The 22,092-nt window shown below is 45.5% G+C and overlaps 1 protein-coding gene across 1 annotated transcript; it reads left to right on the plus strand.

The window, feature by feature from the left end:
- The first annotated feature begins 3,587 nt into the window (after window positions 1-3,587).
- medag (mesenteric estrogen dependent adipogenesis) lies at window positions 3,588-18,656 on the plus strand. The gene is made up of 5 exons (XM_033022858.1): window positions 3,588-3,947; window positions 8,910-9,019; window positions 10,687-10,793; window positions 12,648-12,927; window positions 18,461-18,656. Exons 1-5 carry the CDS (start codon window positions 3,700-3,702, stop codon window positions 18,607-18,609), a joined length of 894 nt encoding a protein of 297 aa, XP_032878749.1. The 5' UTR covers window positions 3,588-3,699; the 3' UTR covers window positions 18,610-18,656.
- Window positions 18,657-22,092: the final 3,436 nt, after the last annotated feature.

Below are 22,092 nucleotides of genomic sequence, written 5' to 3' on the forward strand. Positions count from 1 at the left end.
CTACACACTAGGGACAATTTACAGAGACCAATTAACCTGCAAACCCGCACGTCTTTGGGATGTGGGAGGAAACCACGCGGACACAGGGAGAACGTGCAAACTCCATACAGCCCTAAGTGAAGGGTATTGTCTGGTTGTCCACCCTTGTCCCCCACATTCATTAAAACTGGAAGGTGTTCGACGTAGGAGGTTGAACCTGTGCCAACATCTGCTTCCCATGTTCCTATGGGCGGCACCGTGGCGCAGTGGTAGAGTTGCTGCCTTACAGTGCCAGAGACCCGGGTTCGATCCTGACTGCGATGTTGCCTGTACAGAGTTTGCTCATTCTCCCTGTGACCGCTTGGGTTTTCCCCAGGTGCTCCAGTTACCTCCCACCGTACAGGTTTGTAGGTTAATTGGCTTCCGTAAAATGTGCCTAGTATGCAGGATAGAACTAATGCATGGAGTGATCACTGGTCGCCGTGGACTCGGTGGGCCGAGGGGCCTGTTTCCACGCTGCATCTCTAAACTAAACTCAACCATCTCATTCAACAGCCACTTCCTGCCCCACACCCACTGTCCCTCACCCCCTCCCTCCGTTTCAGGGAGGTATGTGCGAGGGAGGATCCAATCAGTAAACATTTCTTGCATATTTTCATCAGTGACACTGGGATGGAAGTTTGCAGCCTTCACGTGGTCCGCCCTGTTTCGACGAATGCAATCAACCCGGCGTGCACAATCAAATAAGATCAAATAGAACAAGTTGTCCTACAACTGGAGGCTGTGCACACCGTACACAAGTAGAAGAAGAAGATCAGTGACACTTTGTAAAACTACCAAACGCCCCACTGCTATGAAAAGATCTTTGGATTCAAAGCATATGAACTGCACAATGGAATGATTTGGCAGTAAGATGCAGACTAACCTGCCTGGCCTGCAGTTAGAAAGGGTGTTATTGTAATTGGTATACGCCCTGTGAAATGAAAGTTGTTTCCAAGGTTATCATAATAAGTAAACAAAGCAAACATAAATGATTTTTTAATGGTCCTAATACATCTTCTTAAACTAATTTCATTTACACTCAAAACACAAATGAATTTACAACACTTACTGTATCAGCGCAGTCTATGTTTAAGAAAGGACTGCAGATGCTGGAAAAATCGAAGGTAGACAAAATGCTGGAGGAACTCAGCGGGTGAGGCAGCATCTATGATAGATAGAGAGATAGATATCAAAGATCTTAGAGCTGCTCTAAGATCTTTGATAGATACTGCCTCTCCTTCCCCTCCCCCTTCCCAGTGATCCCACAATTCCTACTGTCTCCGCCTACTTCCTTTCTTCCCCCCCCCCCCACATCAGTCTGAAGAAGGGTCTCCACCCGAAACACCGCCTATTCCTTCTCTCCATAGATGCTGCCTCAGCGCAGTCAATGTTGTGATCAGATGGGAATTTGTAATAGTATATAGTCATAGTCACTTAGCATGGAAACAGGCCCTTTGGCCCAACTCAACCATGCTGAACAAAATGCCCCATCTAAACACAACCCATTTTCCAGTATTTGGCTTGTATCACTCTCAAATCTGCCTATCCATGTACCTGTCCAAATGTTTATTCAATTTTGTTATAGTACTGCCTCAACTATGTACCCTGGCGGCTCGTTCCATTTACCCACCACACTGTGTGAAAACGTTGCCCCTCAGGTTCCTATTAAATCTTTCCCTCTTACCTTAAACCAATGTCCTCTGGTTCTTGATTCCCCAACCCGGGGAAAGACTCTGAGTATTGAATATTCACCCAATCTATTCCCTCATGATTTTATTCACCTCTATAAAATCACCCCTCAGCTTCCTGCGCTCAAAATCACAGCATGCTCAATCTCTCCCAATAACTCAGGCCCTCGAGTTTTGGCAACATCCTTGTAAAACTTCTCTGCACTCTTCCTAGCTTGATGGCATCCTTCCTGTAGCAGGGCAAAACTGAACACAACAAGGATCCCCAACCGAAACATTACCGTTTCCTCCAGAGATGCTGCCTGACCCATTGAGTTACTCCACCAGCACTTTGTGTCTATCTTTGGTATAAACCAGCATTGGCAGTTCCTTGTTTCTATAATACCCTGACTGTTCCCTCACCAACGTCTTGAATAATGGTAATATAATCTTTGTGTGTGTTTTGATGTGATCCCTTTTATTATTTTCAAATTCCAGAGAGCTTGGAATCCACTTTGTTTAACATCTCTCAGTCCCTCCCTCTCCCTCTAGAATCAATCCGGGAAAACTTTCATCTATCATGGGTATACCCTTTGTTGATTGAAATATACAGCATGGAAACAGGTCCTTCGACCGATCGAGTCCACGCCGACCATTTATCACCCGTTCACACTAGATCCATGTTCTCCCACTTTCACATCCACTCCCTACACACCAGGGGCAATTTAGAAAGGCTGATTAACCTACAAACCTGTGGAAGGGTCCCAACACAAACTGCTGGAGTAACTCAGAGGCCAGGCAGCAACCCTGGAGAACGTGGATAGGTGACGTTTCGGATCAGGATCCATGTTCTTCACAGATGCTGCCTGACCTGTTGAGTTGCTCCAGCACTATCTGTCCTTTTGTGTAGAACAGCATCAGCACTTTTTTTGGTTCTACATTCTAACCTACAAACCTGTACGACATTTGGATGTTGGTTGAAACCGGTTCACCTGGAGCTCACAGGGAGAATGTGCAAACTCCACACAGACAGCACCTGAGCTCAGGATCGAACCTGGGTCTATGGCATTGTGAGGCGGCAGCTCTACCAGCTGCGTCATTATGCCGCCCCACAGTTCCTGCCCGGTTTTGGGGAAACTGGGGACCTTTAGCATGCTAGGCGATAGAGGTAACCACTACGCGATGGGAACAACTGGGTGGCACACTGGAGCAGTGGTAGAGTTGCTGCCTTACAGCTCCAGAGACCGAGATTCGATCCTGACTGCGAGTGCTGTCTGTGTGGAGTTTATACATTCTCCCTGTGACAGTGTGGGTTTTCTCCAGATGTTCCGGAGTTTTCTCCCACAGTCCAATGACGTACAGTTTTTTGCTTTTGTTCTGGATAGAACTAATGTACGGGCGATCGATGGTCGGCACGGACGCGATGGGCCAATGGGTCTGTTTCCATGCTGTATCTCTAAAACCAGTTTATAGTTTATTTTCACGTGTACCGTGATTTTGTTGCGTGCTAACCAGTCAGCGAAAAGACAATGCATGATTAGAATCGAGCCGTCCACAGTGTACAGATACACGATAAAGTCTATAACATGAATAACATTTAGTGTAAGATAAAGTCCAGTACAGTCCAATTAAAGATAGTCCAAAGGTCTCCAATTAAAACCAAAACTAAAACTGCTCACAGTTGTTGAGGTGGGATGTATAAACCTGCAGCATGGTATTCCAAATGTGGCCTCAAAAAACATTTTGATGTTTCTTCCTGCAGTTAATTTTAGTACCTTGAGGAAGGGATGGGTGACAGAGCAGCCTGTGTGTGTCAGCATGGTTTTAAACCGCTTGGTCTGGTTCCACAGGGAAGGGCTGTTCTAGGGTGGGTCAATGTTTAACATAGAGAGGTGTGGACTAATTCACATTCACAGCTGTCTGCAACGCCTAGTGTTGCAGTGTTATTATTGCGGGAGCCCCGCTCTCTGCTCTCTGCTGCCTGCTCTCCACTTCCCACTCTTCTCTCGCCATGTCCGCGGATCGAGCCGCCTTCTCATCGATGGGTTCAGAGGCCCCTCGAGCCCCTGCCACTGACCCTGACCCCGAGATGGCCCTTCTGCCCATCGAGTTGCTGCTCAGCTTGCACAGGTCACACTTCTGCCTGACGGGGAGGACCCTGGAAATCCGCGGGGGAGTGGAATCCGTATACAACGTGATATCTGACGGACCGGTGGGTGTGGACGGACGGATGTGTAATGTGGTCAACTGTATCCAGAGGTGAGAGTCCACAGCTGGCTTCCCACAGCTGCTCCACACAGCTACATCCCGGCTGGCAAGATCAGGGCCCAAAATGGGAGGGGCCTCTGTCTGGGTTACATTTTAGTTTAGTTTAGTTTACTTTACTTTAGTTCAGTTTAGTTTAGTTTAGTTTAGTTCATTTAGTTTACTTCAGTTTATTATTGTCATGTGTACTGAGGTACAGTGAAAAGCATTTATGTGCGTGCTATCCAGTCAAAGGTAAGACTCTATGCCAGAGACCCAGGTTTGATACCGACCTCGGGTGGAGTTTGTACGTTCTCCCTGTGACCACATAGGCTTTCTCCGGATTCTTTGGTTTCCTCCCACACTCCAAAGACGGGTTTGTAGGTTAATTGGCTTCTGTAAATTGTCACTAGTGTGTAGGATAGAACCAATGTACGGGGGATTAGTGGTCTGCATGGACTCAGTGAAGGGATTGTTTCCACACTGTGTCACTAAATAAAACAAAACCAAACTAAACTAAACTAAACTAAACTATACTGTACATGATTACAATCAAGCAGTCTACAGTGTACAACATGCAGTGTAAGATATAACATACAAATCCATGGCATAGTGGCACAGCAGGTGGAGCTGCTGCCTTAGAGTGCCAGACACAGGTTAGATCCCAAACTCGGGTGCTGTCTGTGTGGAGTTTGCATGTTCTCCCTGTGACCTCCAGGTGCTCCAGTTTACTCCCATATCCTAAAGACGTGCGGGTTTGTAGGTTAATTGACCTTTGTAAATTGTCCCTAGTGTGTAAGGAGTGGATGGGAAAGTGGGATAACATAGAACTAGTGTGAACGGGTGATCGATGATCGGCGTGGACGCAGTGGGCCAAAGGGCCAGTTTCCATGCTGTATTTTTAACTAAACCTAAGTCAGCAAATATGATTTTCCACTGGCAGAGTTTCGGAAATGCTTTGAGCTTCTTCAGAGATTTTTATAAAATTTTTTATAAACCTCTAACAGGTCTCCCCACAACCTCCAGTATTTCAGAAAAAAACAATCCACGTCTATCCAATCTCTCCCTGTAGCTAATACTCTCTAATCCAGGCGGCATCCAGGAAGTGTGTTCTGTTCAATTGCTCAAATTCTTAATTCACTGGTTTCTCATTCCAAGACGGGATTGTTACAGGCTGGTGACCTTTCGCGTCAGGACCATTCTTCAAACTCGACACGAAACGTCGCCTATCCATTCCCTCCAAAGATACTGCCGGACCCACAGAGTTCTTCCACCAAGTTGTGTTTTGCTTCGGATTCCAGCATCTGCAATTCCTTGCATCTCCACTGTAATTGGGTGGGCTGATTGGGGTCGGAATAGCGGTAGAGTTGCTGCCTTATAGTGCCAGAGACCTGGGATCGATCCTGGCCCCAGGTACTGCCTGTACAGAGTTTGTACGTTCTCCCTGTGACCACATGAGCTTTCTTCGGGTGCTCTGGTGTCCTCCCACAGTCCAAAGGCATACAGCTAGTGTAAGGGGATCGCTGGTCGGCGTGGACTCAGTGGGCCGAAGGGCCTTTCCATGCTGTATCTCTATAGTCTGAAGTAAAGTCTAAAGATTGAACTTTGATTTATTGTAGAGCAGCTGCAATATACACTGATGTTCTGGGTATTAACATAATTCGAGTTGTAACAACAATATTATTTCTCCATTAACATAGTCAAACCTCGAGCACTTCACATGAGCTTGTCAAACAAAAGTTGATTGTAAGCTGTTTAGAGATCACAGAGCAGGTGGTAAAAAGGGATTTTAATATTGGGGAACTCAAGAGGCCAGAATTATAGTCATGCAGCATGGAAACAGGCCCATCGTCCCAACCTGCCCATGCCGACCAAGGTGCCCCATCTACGCTAGTCCCACCTGCCCGCATTGTTCCCATATGCCTCTAAAACTTTCCCGTCCATATAACCATATAACAATTACAGCACGGAAACAGGCCATCTCGGCCCTACAAGTCCGTGCCGAACAATTTTTTTCCCTTAGTCCCACCTGCCTGCACTCATACCATAACCCTCCATTCCCTTCTCATCCATATGCCTATCCAATTTATTCTTAAATGATACCAACGAACCTGCCGCCACCACTTCCACTGGAAGCTCATTCCACACCGCTACCACTCTCTGAGTAAAGAAGTTCCCCCTCATGTTACCCCTAAACTTCTGTCCCTTAATTCTGAAGTCATGTCCTCTTGTTTGAATCTTCCCTATTCTCAAAGGGAAAAGCTTGATCACATCAACTCTGTCTATCCCTCTCATCATTTTAAAGACCTCTATCAAGTCCCCCCTTAACCTTCTGCGCTCCAGAGAGGGAAGTAGTCCATGTGTCATTCTTTTAAATGTTCATGACCATAAGATACAGGCGCAGAATAAGGCCATTCGGCCCATCAAGTCTTCTTCGCCATTCACTCATAGCTGATCTATTTTTTCCTCTCAACCCTAGACACCCTTATTAATCAAGAATCTGTCAATCTGTGCCTTACAAATACCCATGACTTGGCCTTCACTACCGTCTGTGGTAATGAATTCCACAGATTCATCACCCTCTGACTAAAGACATTTCTTCTTGTTATAGTACCTGCTTCAACTACCTCCTCTGGCAACACGTTCCATATACCCACCACCCTCAGTGAAAAAGGGTTGTGTCAGAGCGAGTAACCTCAATTGGTCCCTTGATTGCACTGTCACAGGAGTAAGCTCCACCGCCCGCTGTCCTGTTATCCATCGCCCGCTGATCCACTCTTGGGCTGGTCCCCTCACTGTCCGGTCTACATTGAAAGACACGGACCGGTCAGTGAATGCCATTCAGTGTCACCCAGCGCAGCAAGTGAGGCCATGTCCTGTTCCTGGCGGCAGTCGGAATTTACGGATTTGCGGAAAGCGGCTGACATGAGCGAGGCCGGCGAGCGGCAGGAGAGAGGTGTTCAGACGGAGAGCACTGCGGCTGACATGAGTGGCCGGGAGAAGGCGCTGAGGTCCCGGCGGCCGCTCGCAGCCACCCGAACTACTTCCCTCCCCGGCCATAATGTGGTGGCTCCGCGCCCGGAGCGCCGCAGCAGCGGTGAGTGAGTGAGTTGCTGGCATGATCCCCGACCCACTGCTTCTCAATGCTCCTGCCCGCACTGACCCGGGCCAGACTCCTCACACGCTGTGAAAGGAACTCTCCCCCCAATTGGTCCCTTGAACTAGTATTGTCATTCAATAAGATCACAACTGATCCAACTTGTCCTGGTGTGCTCCCGTTTTTCCCACCATCTCTCCACCTGCCGTCACCCTCTACCCCCCACCCATTCAGTAATTCAGAATGGAGGAGATTTGGAAGTCTTGGGTAAATTGAATTGTTACTTTCTATTTATTTATTTAATTATTGTTTTGAGCGTGAGAAATTCTATATCCGGCCAGCCTTTTTTCAAAATTTAGCAACCCAAATTGGGGTGCGTCTTCATTGCCGGGAAATACGGTACTTTATTAAGAGATATGGCTTTTGAAGACAAATTACTTTATAAAAATCAACTGACAGCTTACGGAGAGGAGAACAATCTGTGCATGCCCGGTTTAAGATTTTTTAAAAGCCGACTGACTGCCTATCCTGAGTAATTACTCACGGCACCTGCCTGTCTTAAAACTATGTCCTCTAGTTCTTAATTCCCCAACTCCGGGTAAAAGACTGTGCATTCACCCTATCTAGTCTCCTCTTGATTTTAAACACTTCTGTAAGATCGCCCCTCGGCCTCCATTGGAAGAGTGGAGATGGTACAGGCTGATTGATGTCTTGGAATGTGGAAGAGGCAAAGAAGATTCCAACAATAGGGAGCAACAAGGACATGAAGGAATCAGGTCCAGAGTATGTACCAGCAACAGAACAACGATATCATTACCCACTGTTGTTTTAGAGGGCCAGTAATGCAAAACACATAAATAAACACACAAACATTTGTAATATAATACATTAGTAATCAGTAATACCAGGTAAATCAGACCATAATAATGCAAAAGCAAAGTCCATTGCGCAACCAAAACAAAGTCCAGAGCAGATCATAGTTGCTGAGGTAGGGTTATGTTTAGAGATACAGCGTGGAAACAGACCCTTCAGCCCACTGAGGCCACGCCGACCAGCAATCACCCCATGCACTAACACTATCCTACACACGAGTATACTTTGTATCTGTACACTGCGGACGGCTTGATTGTAAACATGTATAGTCATTTATTTGACTGGATAGCACGCAACAAAAAGCTTTTCACTGTACACATGACAATTAACTAAACTAAACAAAACTAAACTAAACATCTCTCTAAGGAGTCTTCAGTGGAACATCAATATAAAATGTTCACATTGTTTGCAAGAAATTACTTGTATGATGAACTTTATCATAAATTCATCTCATGCCAATTCAGAAATAAAGTGAAACAGCTTTGTTTTGTTAGTTTAGTTTAGAGATACAGCATGGAAACAGGCCCTTCGGCCCACCAAGTCCGCCTATCTCGTTGTTGACCAACGATCACCCTTACACTAGCACTATCCTACACACTAGAGACAATTTACAGAAGCCAATTAACCTATAAAACTAAACTAAATCTGGGCATCTTTGGAGTGTGGGAGGAAACCGGAACACCCGGAGAAAACCCACGCAGTCACAAGGAGAATGTACAAACTCCATACAGACCACACCCAAACCCAGGTCTTTAGCATTGTAAGTTAGCAAATCTACTGCTGCGCAACTGTGCTGCTACTGAGTCATGATGGGAAAGGCCTAGATGGTTTGGCCAAAGAGAGTTTGTTGAAGGGGTCCCAGTGGTGGAGAAAGGGGAGATGGTTTAGTAATAAGCTTCATGTGAGCTTCACCCATTGAGGACTGTGCTGTCAGTGCAATGGCTGGATAGTCACTGAAACAAGCTGAGAAATGTGCTTTGATGAATCCTATTCCTTATGTCGTTCAGTACAGTTACACTGACTTCTCGTAAGGAATACAACGATTTTCAGAAAATGATCTTGAGTAAACTGATGGTCTTTTTCACCTCTGTTGAGGTCACAGAAGGTTCTACAAAAGGTAAGTTGCATTAGTGTTATGTTTAACATCGCTTTTATTACCCCCTTTGTTATATCATAATTATAATCATAATCATCATAATTTATTAGCCCAGTATGTTTTGCAACATGTGAGGAATGTGGCTTGCCATAGTCATACCAAAAATGCAACAAAACACACAACGACATAAACATCCACCACAGCAGCTCCTCCACATTCCCCACTGTGATGGAAGGCAATAAAGTCTTATCTTCCCTCCTCTTTTCCTCCCGCGGTCGGGGGAGTCGAACCATCCACAACCAGCGATCGTGCTCCCGTGTCGGGGCGGTCGAAACTCCTGCGGCTTGGACTAACCAGGAACTGCGAGCTTCACGATGTTAAAGTCTGCAGGCCCCGCAGGTTGCAACATCAAAGGCCGAACCCTGGCAACGGGATCGCCCGCTCCGAGATGTAAAGTCCACAGGCTCCACGGTTTTGGAGCTCTAGAAGTCCCAGCAAGAGGCCGACAACTTCACGATGTTAGGTTGCAGTGCGGACGGGGATATGACACGGAAAAAGTCGCATCTCCGTCAAGGAAAGAGATAAGAAAAGTTTCCCCCACCGGCCCATCCCTCACATAATACAACACTAAAGATAAACTAAAACATACATTTTACAACAAACTAAAAGCACAAAGAAGGAAAAAGACAGACAGACCTTTGAAGAGGCAGCCATCATGCGCCCACCCCCCCCACCCCCCCCCGTGGTCATTTTATGCTACAATTAATACAATACAAAGCATACTGTTGGGTTTTCTGATTTTATTTCTCAGCCACTGCAATGCAGAGCAGATTTATGAGGATGTTACCAGGACTCGAGGGCCTGAGCTATGAGGTAGAGGTTAGGCAGACTAGGACATTATTCCTTGGAGTGCAGGAAGCTGAGGGGTGATCTTATAGAAGAGTATAAAATCACGAGGGGAATCGATAGGGTGAATGCAGGGGAATCATGAACCAGAGGACATGGGATTGAGGTGAAAGGGTAGAGATTTAATAGAAACTTTAGGTGTAACATTTTCACACAGAGGGTATAAGGAACAAGCTGCCAGAGGAGGTGGGGCGTACTGATCTGCATGTGCAAGTTGGGCCAAAGGGCCTGTTTTCACACTGTATGACTCTATGACACTATCAGACATTTTAATTATTATTTCTTTATGAAATTGATTTTTACCTCACAAGGCAAGGAACTGAAGAATACATCTTATCATAATCACAATCATTGTGGAGTGAATAGAATTTTTAGTTTAGATTAGAGAGACAGTGTGGAAACAGGCCCTTCGGCCCACCGAATCTGTGCCTACTCGTGATCCCCATACACTGGCACTATCCTACACACCACGGACAATTTACAATTTTTACAGAAACCAATTAACCTGCAAACCTGTACATCTTTAGAGTGTGGGTGGAAACCGGAGTACCCGGAGAAAACCCACGCGGTCATGGGGAGAACGTACATACTCTGTACAGACAGCACCCGTTGTCAAGATCCAACCCGAGTCACTGGCGCTATAAGGCAGCAACTCTACCGCTGTGCCACCGTGCCTCCCTTCCTTGATCGACTTGTCAGAGACCTTGCACAACAGCACGGTGTCAGTTAAGAACATGATGCCCTAGCGTAACCATTTACTGCATGCCTGCTTCACACCCCAGTTTATGCCGTCATCGTCAACACTCACCATCCCAGAATGAGGCAAGAGATTGAAGATAGTCTGAAGAATGTCACAGCATCAGAAGCGAGTGGGAAATATGTCCTCCAGGTAGGTTTGACTTGCATGAGGATTTACGGTCAGCGGCATTTCTTTTTCATGCTGTCCTAAATACCAAAAACCTTTGTGGTTCTGGATTTTGTTCAGGTTTAGGTTTATTATTGTCACGTGTACCGAGGTGTAGTGAAGAGCTTTGTTTTGCGTGCTGCCCAGATCAGATCAGATGGCATAGGTGGCAGAGCCGCTGTCTCACGGCGCTAGAGGCCTTGGTTCGATCCCGACCTTGGGTGCTGTCTGTACGAAGTTTGCACGTTCTCCCTGCAACCGCCTGGGCTTCCTCGGGGTCCTCCAGTTTCCTCCTACATCTCAAAGACGAGCGTATTTGTAGGTTCATTGCTCCTCTGTAAATTGCCTCTAGTGTGCAGGGTGTGGATGAGAAAGTGGGATAACATAGAAATAGTGTGAACAGGTGATCAATGGTGGTTGTGGACGATGGGCCGAAGGGCCTGTTTCCATGCTGTATCTCTAAACTAAACTAAACACATCCCCCTCCTCTTCCCAGTGTCGTCCCAAACAAATGGAAACACTGTAACACAAAAATGGGGGCGATGACAATGCAGCCTGGCTGGCCGAAGGGTCTATTTTCATATTATAGAATCATACAGCATGGAAACAGGCCCTTCAGCCCAACTCATCCATACTAACCAAGGTGCCTCATCTAAGCTGGCCCCACTTTCCCGCGTTTGTTTTTTTGACACAGATGTTTAGTTAAAACTGATATTTAGTTATTTTAAATTTAAATTTTGTTTCAATTTTTAGACTTTAGACTTTAGAGATACAGCATGGAAACAGGCCCTTTGGCCCACCAAGTCCGTGTCGACCGGCGATCACCATATACACTAGCACGGTCCTACACACTACTCATAGTTTAATTTTTTTACCGAAGCCAATTAACCTACTAACCTGTATGTCTTTGGAGTATGGGAGGAAACCGGAGCACCTGGAGAAAACCCACATCGAGTATGTACAAACTCCGTACAGACAGCCCCCATTGTCAGGATTGAACTCGTGTTTCTAGCGCTGTAAGGCAGCAACTCTACCGCTGCATAACCGTACCGTCCCTGTTTGGATGGAATATTTTGCAGAATTCTGCATGAAAGACACTTCATGTATCTTCTGTAGTTTGAAACTTTCTCAATATCTTTATTTATTGCAGAATGAATAAGTCTATGGCAGCTCTATAGGACTTTGGTCAGACCGCATTTGGAGTACTGCGTGCAGTTCTGGTCGACCCATTACACGGAGGATGTGGTGGTTTTGGAGTGGGTGCAGTGGAGGCTTTCCAGAATAATGCCAGGATTAGAGATTAGGATTAGACACGTTTTTTTACACAGAGGGTGATGGGTACCTGGAAGGTGGTGGTGGAGGCAGATACGATAGTGGTATTTAAGAGGTTTTTAGATAGGCACATAGATATGTAAGGAATGGAGTGATATGGGTCATGTACAGGCAGACGAGATCAGTTTAACTTTCCATCATAGATCGACACAAAATGCTGGAGTAACTTAATGGGTCAGGCAGCATCTCTGGAGTAAATGGATAGGTGGCATTTTGGGTCTGGACCCTTCTTCAGACTGAAGAAGAGTCCCGACCCAAATGTCACCTATCCATTTTCTCCATTGGTGCTGCATCACATGCTGAGTTACTCCAGCATTTTGTGTATATATTTGGTATAAACCAGCATTTGCAGTTCCTTGTTATTAACTTGTCATCATGTTCAGCACAGACATTGTGGGGCAAAGGGCCCAATTCTGGTGTTCCAGGGGAAACAATCCATATCCGTGCTGTATTATTCTGTGGTCTATGTTCTAGGAGTCACTAATGGTAATTTTCCCTCTCTCGTAGTTCTCTTTGCAAAACGCAGTCCGGTCGTGTTGCAGTTTGAAAGATGTACAGGAGCGGGGTTTGGTTTTCACCTGCGTGTATTTGAGTGACCCATCCAACGTCTCCTGCGAGTGTACGACAAAGACAAAGGAACTGAATGGAAAAATGTTAAATCTATCTCCTGTAACAGAAGATGAGAAATGCAAAGTGAAGAAGTTGTTGGACAAGATGAGTGAGCCTATAGTTCAAATGAACACTGGGTTTGTACAGAGCCCTGATGAGGTTTCTTCGTATCAGGCAGGTATGTACTTGTGCAGTGTATCCCTGGTTCAATTAGTATTAAAATTTGATTCTGTTATTGTCTATGTATGGTATTTGCTCCTTCCTTTAAAGCACGTTCTCCCTATCCTCTGGCTCTTTCTCCCAGATATACTTTGTTGCCTCTTCCATCTGTACTACAAGTAAGAATTTCATTGTTCTGTTTGGGACATATGACAATAAACAGTCTTGACTCGTGTATGTAGAGTCATGGAGTCATGCAGCGTGGAAACAGGCCCTTTGGCCCAATTTGACCACGCCGACCAATATGTCCCATCTACACTAGTCCCACCTGCCTGTGTTTGATCCATATCCCTCTAAACCTATCCTATCCATGGACATGCCTAAATCTGTCTTAAATGTTGTGACAATACCAGCCTCAACTACCTTCTCCGGCAGCTCGTTCCATATAGCTACCACCCATGGTGTGAAAAAGTTGCCCCTCAGGTTCCTATTACATCTTTCCCCTCACCTTAAAACTATGTCCATTGGTTCTTGATACCCCACCTCTGTGCATTAACCCTATTTAATCCTCTCACGATCTTCTACACTTCTATAAGATGACCCCCTCATCCTCCTGCGCTCCAAGGAATAAAGTTCTAGCCTGTCCAACCTCTCCCTATAGCTCAGGCCTTCGAGTCCTGGCAACATCCTCCGACCATACTCACATAACATTTAAGAGACATTTGGACAGGTACATGGATAGGATAGATTTAGAGGAATTATGTGCCTAATGCAGGTTGGTGAGACATATGTAGATGGGGCATGTTGGTCACATGTTGGTCGGCGTGGGCTAGTTGGGCCGAAGAGCTTGTTTCCATGCTGTATGACTCAATGACTTCTGTACATATCACTGGTATATGTGATGCTTCTTCAGAGATTCTCACTGTCCAAATTTTGTCCCAAATCGATACTAGGCACATTAGAGGGAATTACCAATGGATTGTTTTCCCTGGAACACCAAAATTTGAAGGGAGGCCTGATAGAAGTATGTATAATTATGAGAGGCATAGATAGGGTAGACAGTCGGACACTTGGAAATGTCAAACTAGAGGCGTAGCTTTAAGGTGAGAAGTGCAAAGTTTAAAGCAGATGTGCGGAGGGGGTTGGGTGCCTGGAACGCTGCTAGAGATGGCTTTACAAATGTCAAAGACAATAGACAATAGACAATAGGTGCAGGAGTAGGCCATTCGGCCTTTCGAGCCAGCACCGCCATTCAATGTGATCATGGCTGATCATCCCCAATCAGTACTCCGTTCCTGCCTTCTCCCCATATCCCCTAACTACGCTATCTTTAAGACCCCTATCTAGCTCTCTCTTGAAAGTATCCAGAGATACCACCGCCCTCTGAGGCAGAGAATTCCACAGACTCACAATTCTCTGTGTGAAGAAGACGAGAGAGCATAGCTTTAAGTTCAGAGAGGCAAAGTTTCAGGGAGGTGTGCAGGGCAAGACTTTTTACATAGAGATTGGCGGGTGCTTGGAGCATGCTGCCAGGGGTGATGGTAGACATAGGTATATGACTGTGGCTTAAAAGATGCTTTTAGATAGGCATATATGCAGGGAATGGAAAGATATGGATAAAAAAGACACAAAGTGTTGGAGTAACTCACCACATCAGGGGGGGAAGCTAGGAGAGAGGAGGGCAGGACAAAGCCTGGCAGGTGAAAGGTCAAAACAGGCGAGGGAGCTTTGATAGGCAGATGATTGATCCACAGATGAAAAAGCTGAAGGTGAGAGACAAAAGGATTGCAGAGTCGCAAATTGCCAGAGGAAGGAATGTGGGGAGAAAGTTTCCACTAGTGGGAGAGTATAGGATCATTTGCTGTTTGAACTGCCTTGGTTGCACATTTATTTTACAAAATAATCCTGGGGACGATTGGATTTACATATGATGAGCATTTGACAGCAAAGGGCCTGAACTCCCTGCAGTTTAGAAGGATGAAGGGGTACCTAATTGAAACTTACTGAATAGTGAAAGGCCTGGATAGAGTGGATGTGGACAGGATTGGAGAGTCTAGCATCAGAGGGCACCGCCTTAGAATAAAAGGATGTACCTTAGGAAAGGAGTTAAGGAGGAATTGTTTTAGTCAGATGGTGGTGAAACTGTGGAATGCATTGCCAAAGTGGAGATGAATAGGTTCTTGATTGGAAAGGATGTTAAAGGGTACGGGGAGAAGGGAGGAGAATGGGGTTGAGAGGGAAAGATGGATCAGCCATGAATGAATGGCGGAGTAGACTTGATGGGCTGAATGGCCTAATTCTACTCCTAAGACTCATAAACTTATAGACTTTGGAGAAACAGGCCCTTCAGTCCACCGAGCCCACACCGACCAATGATCCCCATTCACTAACACTCTCCTATACACTAGGGACAATTTACTATTTACAGAAGTCAATTAACCTTCAAACCTGCATGTCTTTGGAGTGTGGAAGGAAATCGGTGCACCCAGAGAAAACCCATGCAGTTACAGGGAGAACGTACAAACTCCGCACAGACAGCATCCTTAGTCAAGCTCGTACATGGGTCTCTAGCGCTGTAAGGCAGCATCTCTACCATTGCACCGCTGTGCTACCCTTAGTCCAACCTGTCCAAGTCTCTTTTCAATGCAGAAGACTTTGTGCATTGGTTCAGGGTGCAGTCTCCCGGAAAACTCCGGGCAGTGGAAGATCTGCCCTATTACTTTGTGGCCTCCACTGCAGACTGTTCACTGGTAGCCCCATCACATTTGACAGTCTCTTCCCCCTCACTCGCACTTTCTCCCCAAGCTATTTTCACAGTATCACACAAAGGGACAGTCAGCAGCCCATCTAAGTACAAATTAGTGCTGTCTGCCTCATATCTGAATCATGTTTCATGATCCTTGCATTGACTTAGGCGGCACAGTGGCGCAGCAGTAGAGTTGCTGCCTCACAGTGCCAGAGACCCGGGTTCAATCCTGGCTACGAGTGCTGTCTGTACGGAGTTTATATGTTCTCCCTGTGACCGCATGGATTTTCTCCGGGTGCTCTGGTTTCCTCCCACAGTCCAAAGACGTACTGGTTTGTAGGTTAATTGGCATCCGTAAAACTGTAAATTGTCCCTAGCGTGTAGGATAGTGCTAGTGTACGGTGCGATCACTGGTCGGCGCAGACTGGCTGGGCTAAAGGGCCTGTTTCCAGGTGATATCTCTGAAATCTAACGTCTAAACTTTGCTTTCCCTTTGCTTGATACAGTGTTATATGGGTATTAATTTAAGCTGCCTATATTTGCGACTGAAGTCAGAGTGAACAGCGGGACAGTGGAGACTGATAGGAATCTACACAAAGAACCAAATAAAATATTAAACTGAACAGACAAATGCAGTTGAAATTTAATATGTGCTATTACCATCCATTATACAAGAGATGGAAATTAATGACATTAATATCAAATTGAAAACCCTCCTGGGAGTTTTATTGAACACTGCATTTAATATTATATAGATACAATTCATCTACTTATACATCTTTTTGCTCTTATTATAGGATGACAACATTTGGTTTTAGACTCTAGACTTTAAGACTTTAGAGGCACAGCACGGAAACAGACTTTCCGGCCGACCGAATACATGCCGGCCAGCGATTAGCCAATACACTAACGCCATCCTACACACCAGGGGCAATTTACAATTTTACCAAAGCCAATTAACCTACAAACCTGTATGTTCTTTGGAATGTGGGAGGAAACCAGAGCACACGGTCACGGGGAGAATGTACAAACTCCGTACAGCGCACCCGTAGTCAGGATCGAACCCGGGTCTCTGGCGCTGTAAGGCAGTAACTCTACCGCTGGATCAGGTTTTGATCAGGATTTAAGGGTATATTCTGTCAGAATAACAATCTGTATTTGATGACTGGCCAATAGATTTTATTAATGGCATCCATTATCGTGCACAAATATGACAATATTTTCTTTGGTAATTCAATTACAAGCATTCTATTTTTAACAGAGGACATTTTTAAGGAGCCAATTGTCATGGTTCATTTTAATTTAATTAACTAACGCCACTCTTCAGCTGGTAGACCTGCAGCCTCACGACGCCAGACCCAGGTTTGATCCTGACCTCAGGTGCTGTTTGTGCGGAGTTTTCATGGTCTTCCTGTGACTACATGTGTTTTCTCCGGGTGCTCTGGTTTCCTTCCACATCCCAAAGACGTGCAGGTTTGTAGGTTAATTGATTTCTGTAAATTACCCCTAGTGTGCAGGGAGTGGATGTGAAAGTGGAATAACATTAAACTGGTGTGAAGGAGTGATCGATGGTCAGCATGGATGAGTTGGGCCAAAGGGCCTGTTTCTGTGCTTCATAGAGTCATAGAGTCAGGAAGCATGAAGCAACCCAAATGTTATTAATACCTAGTTCCTGTAGTCATTTAAATGTATGCCTCATTACAAACCCACATGGACTTGTTTCTGAACTGCCCTCTGCAATGACCCAGCACGCCACCAACTACAGATAGTACCTTGGGAAAATAGCAAATATTTTGAATTAATGTTAATTTATTTTGAACTAACTTAAGCTTTTCCATGCTAAAATAACTTAAAGGAGATGCGTGGAGCAAGATTTCTATGAAGAGGGTCGTAGGGGCATGGCACGCGTTCTGCCATGGGTGGTGATGGAGGCAGATATGATAGTGGACTTTGGATAGGCATATGGATATGCAGGGTATGTAGGGAGGTGGATCACGGGCAGGTAGGTGCCAAGAACTGCAGATGCTGGTTTACAAAATAAGACACAAAGTGCTGGAGTAACTCAGCAGGTCAAGCAGCATCTCTGGAGAACATGTATAGGTGGCGTTTTGGTTCGGGACCCTTTGTCAGCCTGAATATTTATCTAGTTTAGTCACAAACAGAAATATACTACAGATACAAAACTTTAAAGCATCAGCCACACCAGCCTGAGGAAGGGTCCTGACCCGAAACTTCACCGATCCATGTTCTTCATAGAGGCTGCCTGACCCCGCTGAGTTACTCCAACACTTTGTGTCTTTTAGATAGGCACATGGATATGCAGAGAGTGGAGGGATATGAATCGCGTGCAGGCAGAGGAGATTAATTTAACTTGGCATCATGTTCAGCCCAGATATTGTGGGTCTGATACATGTTTTTATGTTCCTTGATGGAATGCATCACAGCCTGGTTTGGGAACAGCTCCATCCAACCGCAAGTTTGTTCCCAGCTGTTACCAGACAACTAAACTGCCCTATCACCAACTAGAGAGCAGTCTTGGCCTCCCATCTACCTCATTGGAGACCTTCGGACTATCTTTAATCAGACTTTACTGGACTTTATCATTACTAAACGTTATTCCCTTTATCCTGTATCTGTACCCTGTGGACAGCCTGATTGTAATCATGTATAGTCTTTCCACTGACTGGATAGCCGGCAACAAAAAAGTTTCTCACTGTAACTCGGTGCATGCGGCAATAATAATAAAGTAAACAAAACTTTAAAACTTTTACATCCAAAAATTCATAATGTTATCTTTATAAAACAGGCTGTTTGGAGGATAAAGTGTCCAGTTCAACTCAACCGTACGCAAAGAGTTCGTCCATAAAAGACGGATCTTCCTCGCAGTTGACTGCAGTGAATGAGAAATCCTATCTTCTTCAATTCACACAACACTTGCCCAAATACATTGAATGAATGTCTGGATGGAAAAAACCCAAACAAATTAAACCCTTTCAAATCCGTTCCTGATTCAATGGTTCTTTATTATCAGTGACATTGTTTTTTTGCATAGAAGTCAGTAAGATTATTGCCATACATATGGTCAACCCACGATTAGATATTGAATGTATAGAAACAGCCTACTGAGTCCATATACGAGGGTTGCCAGGTTTTGGTGCCATTTTCACAATCCCAGATACAGCCGGCCATAAAGGCCCGTTGCAGCCGTCGCCTCCGTCCGGATCACCCCGCGAACCGTCATCGCTCTCCTCGCCCGGCCACCTTCAGCCTTCGTGCCCCGGGGGAGCCTCCAGCATCCGACCTTGAGGGTGAGGAAGGTATGGCCCTGGTTCTTCTTACTGGCCCTTTGTCCAGCATCCACCGACATTGCCGCCTCCGTCCACCCTCCTCTCTGGTTCTCTGGTCCTCGGGAGCGAGCAGGGGCTGGCGGCTTCTCTCTCCGGGCGGTTTGCCGACTCAGGTTTCCTTCCAAGTTTCAAAGACGTGCAGATTTGTAGTGTAATTGGCTTCCATCAATTGTTCATAAATATGATAGAACTAGTGCATTGGTGATTGATGGTTGGCACGGACTGTGGGCCAAAGAGCCTGTTTCCACACTGTATCTCTAAATTTAACTTAATTAAACTAAAGTGCTAGATAGGGTAGACAGCCAGAACCTTTATCCCAGGGTAGAAATGTAGAAGACCAGGGGGCATAGTATTAAGGTGAGAGGTCAATGTGTAAAGGAGATGTGAAGACAAGTTGTTTACACAGAGGGTGGTGGGTGGCTGGAACGTATGTCAAATACAATATCGTTAAAGTATACTTGAGATGGGTCTCTCACACAGAGTCGTATAGCGCAGAAACAGGCCATTCACCCGACGTCCAGGTGACCAAGATGCCCTATCTACACCAGTCCCAAGTTGCCTTTGTTTGGCCCATATCCTTCTCAACATTTACCAGCCCATTACCTATCCATTACCTGTGCAAGTGTCTTTTAAATGTTGCGACATTACCTGCCTCAAATACCTCCTCCGGCAATTCGCTCCATATACCAGGCACCCTGAATATGAAAAAGTTGCCCCTCAGGTTCCTATTAAATATTTCCCCTCTCACCTTAAACCGATGTTCTCTGTTTCTCAATTCCCCTACTCTGGCCAACAACCAGAGAGCAGTCCTGAACTACTATCTACCTCACTGGAGATGCTCGGACTATATCTTCTCGGAATTTACTGGCTTTATCTTGCACTAAACGTTATTCACATTATTCTCTTTCTCATGTATCTGTAAACAATGGATGGCTTGATTGTAATCATGTATTGTCTTTCCGCTGACAACAACAGGACTAAAGCTTTTCACTGTACCTTGGTACATGTGGCAATAAACTAAACTCAACTCAACCCTATAGCTCAGGCCCTTAAGTCCTGGCAACATCCTCGTAAATCTTCTCTGCACCCCTCTTTCCAGCTTGACAACACTCGTGGTGAAGTCACAATACTATTCTGCCCTAGTCTGTGATGATGCTGATGAAACAATTCAAATGCCATCATATCGTTCACCTACACCCCTGAACCATGAGCCAGAGGAGATTAAAAAGTCATTTACCACATGACAATAAGACTACATTGATTAGAAAACCAATCCAACTGATCATTGCAGAAGGATACCTGCCAATGGGGGAGGCCAGTTCTTTGGTCTTTGATTTCTCTCAATGATAAGGTAATCTGTTTTGTGTTTTGGTAACAAATTCAAGTTTCAGCCAACTTGGTCGTTTGGACAAGATGGGCTGAAGGACCTGTTTCCATGCTGCAGTCACAGAGTTGTTACAGCATGGAATAAATAATAATAAGTAATAATAAAAATTAACTGCAGATGCTGGTTTAAACCGAAGCAAAAAGCTGGAGTAACTCAGCAGGACAGGCGACATCTCTGGAGCGAAGGAATGGGTGACGTTTCGGGTCATTGAGTTACTCCAGCATTTTGTGTCGATCTACAAGTGGGGGGAGTTTGATTGGGAGATGGGTGGAGAAAGTGACAAAGGCTGGAGGTGAACTGGAGAAAATGGAGTGTCAGATAAGGAGTGGAGAGGTGGGGTGAAACGTAAAGGTGGAGGGAGGGTTATGGGTGGGAGGGGATGGATGGGAAAGGGGGAAGATGGCGGGATAGTGTGAGAAATAGGTGTGCACCAATGTAGGGCACAGGGAAGAGAGGATGAAGCAAAGGGGGGTGTGTTCACCTAAAAATGGACAATTCAATGTTCAGACCGTTGGGTTGTAAGCTACACAAGGAGAATATGAGTTGCTGTTCCTTCAGTTTGCGTGTGACCTCTGGAAATGGAGGAGGCCCAGGTCAGGAAGATCGGTGTGGGAATGGGAAGAGGAGTTAAAATGGGTAGACGAGAAAGGAGAAAAAAGGGGATCAAATAATTGATAGATTCTTGATTAGTAAGGGTGTCAGGGGTTATGGGGAGACGGCTGGAGAATGGGGTTGAGAGGGAAAGATGGATTAGCCATGATTGAATGGCAGAGTAGACTCGATGGGCCGAATAGCCCAATTCTGCTCCCATGACACGACCTTATGAAATAAGATTAGTGAAATGTAAAATATAGACTCAAGGAACTGCAGATGGTGTTTTACAAAAGTGAAGACACAAAATCCTGGATGGGTTAGGCAGCATCTCTGGAGAACGTGGCTAGGCGACCTTTCAGGTCAGAAACCTTCTTCAGACTCGAGGAAGGGAGGGATATAATTGGAAGGGGATGGGGGGGGCGGGGGCAGGGGATAGAGGAGAGGGATAAAGAGTACACGTGTTTTGTAGCAAAAGCACAGGCTTTGATTGTAAGCATGTATAGTCTTCCCACTGACTGGATAGCACTCAACAAAAAAGCTTGTCACAATAATAATAAATAAAATAAACTATACTAATTGATCTGGGCATGGGTACAATGTGATTCTAAGACCATAAGATTTAGACTTTAGACTGTAGAGATACAGCGTGGAAACAGGCCCTTCAGCCACCGAGTCCGCGCCGACCAGTGATCCCCGTACAATAAGACTATCCTACACACACGAGGGACAATTTATAATTTTACTGAGGCCATGTGAACAAACCTGTGCATCTTTGGCGTGTGGAAGAAAACAGGAGCACTGGAGAAAACTCACATGGTCATAAGGAAAACGTATAAACTCCGTACAGCCAGCACCCGTAGTCAGGATCGAACCTGGATCTCTGGTGCTGAGGCACTAACTAGAGTCATAGAGTCATACAGCGTGGAAACAGCCCTTTTGACACAACTTGCCCATGCCAACCAACATGCCAACACTAGCTACACCTGCCTGCATTTGGCCCATATCCCTCTAAACCTATCCTATCCATGTACCTGACTAAACCATATAACCATATAACCATATAACAATTACAGCACGGAAACAGGCCATCTCGGCCCTACAAGTCCGTGC

Source organism: Amblyraja radiata, chromosome 6 (genome assembly GCF_010909765.2).
Source record: "Amblyraja radiata isolate CabotCenter1 chromosome 6, sAmbRad1.1.pri, whole genome shotgun sequence".
NCBI lineage: Eukaryota > Metazoa > Chordata > Chondrichthyes > Rajiformes > Rajidae > Amblyraja > Amblyraja radiata.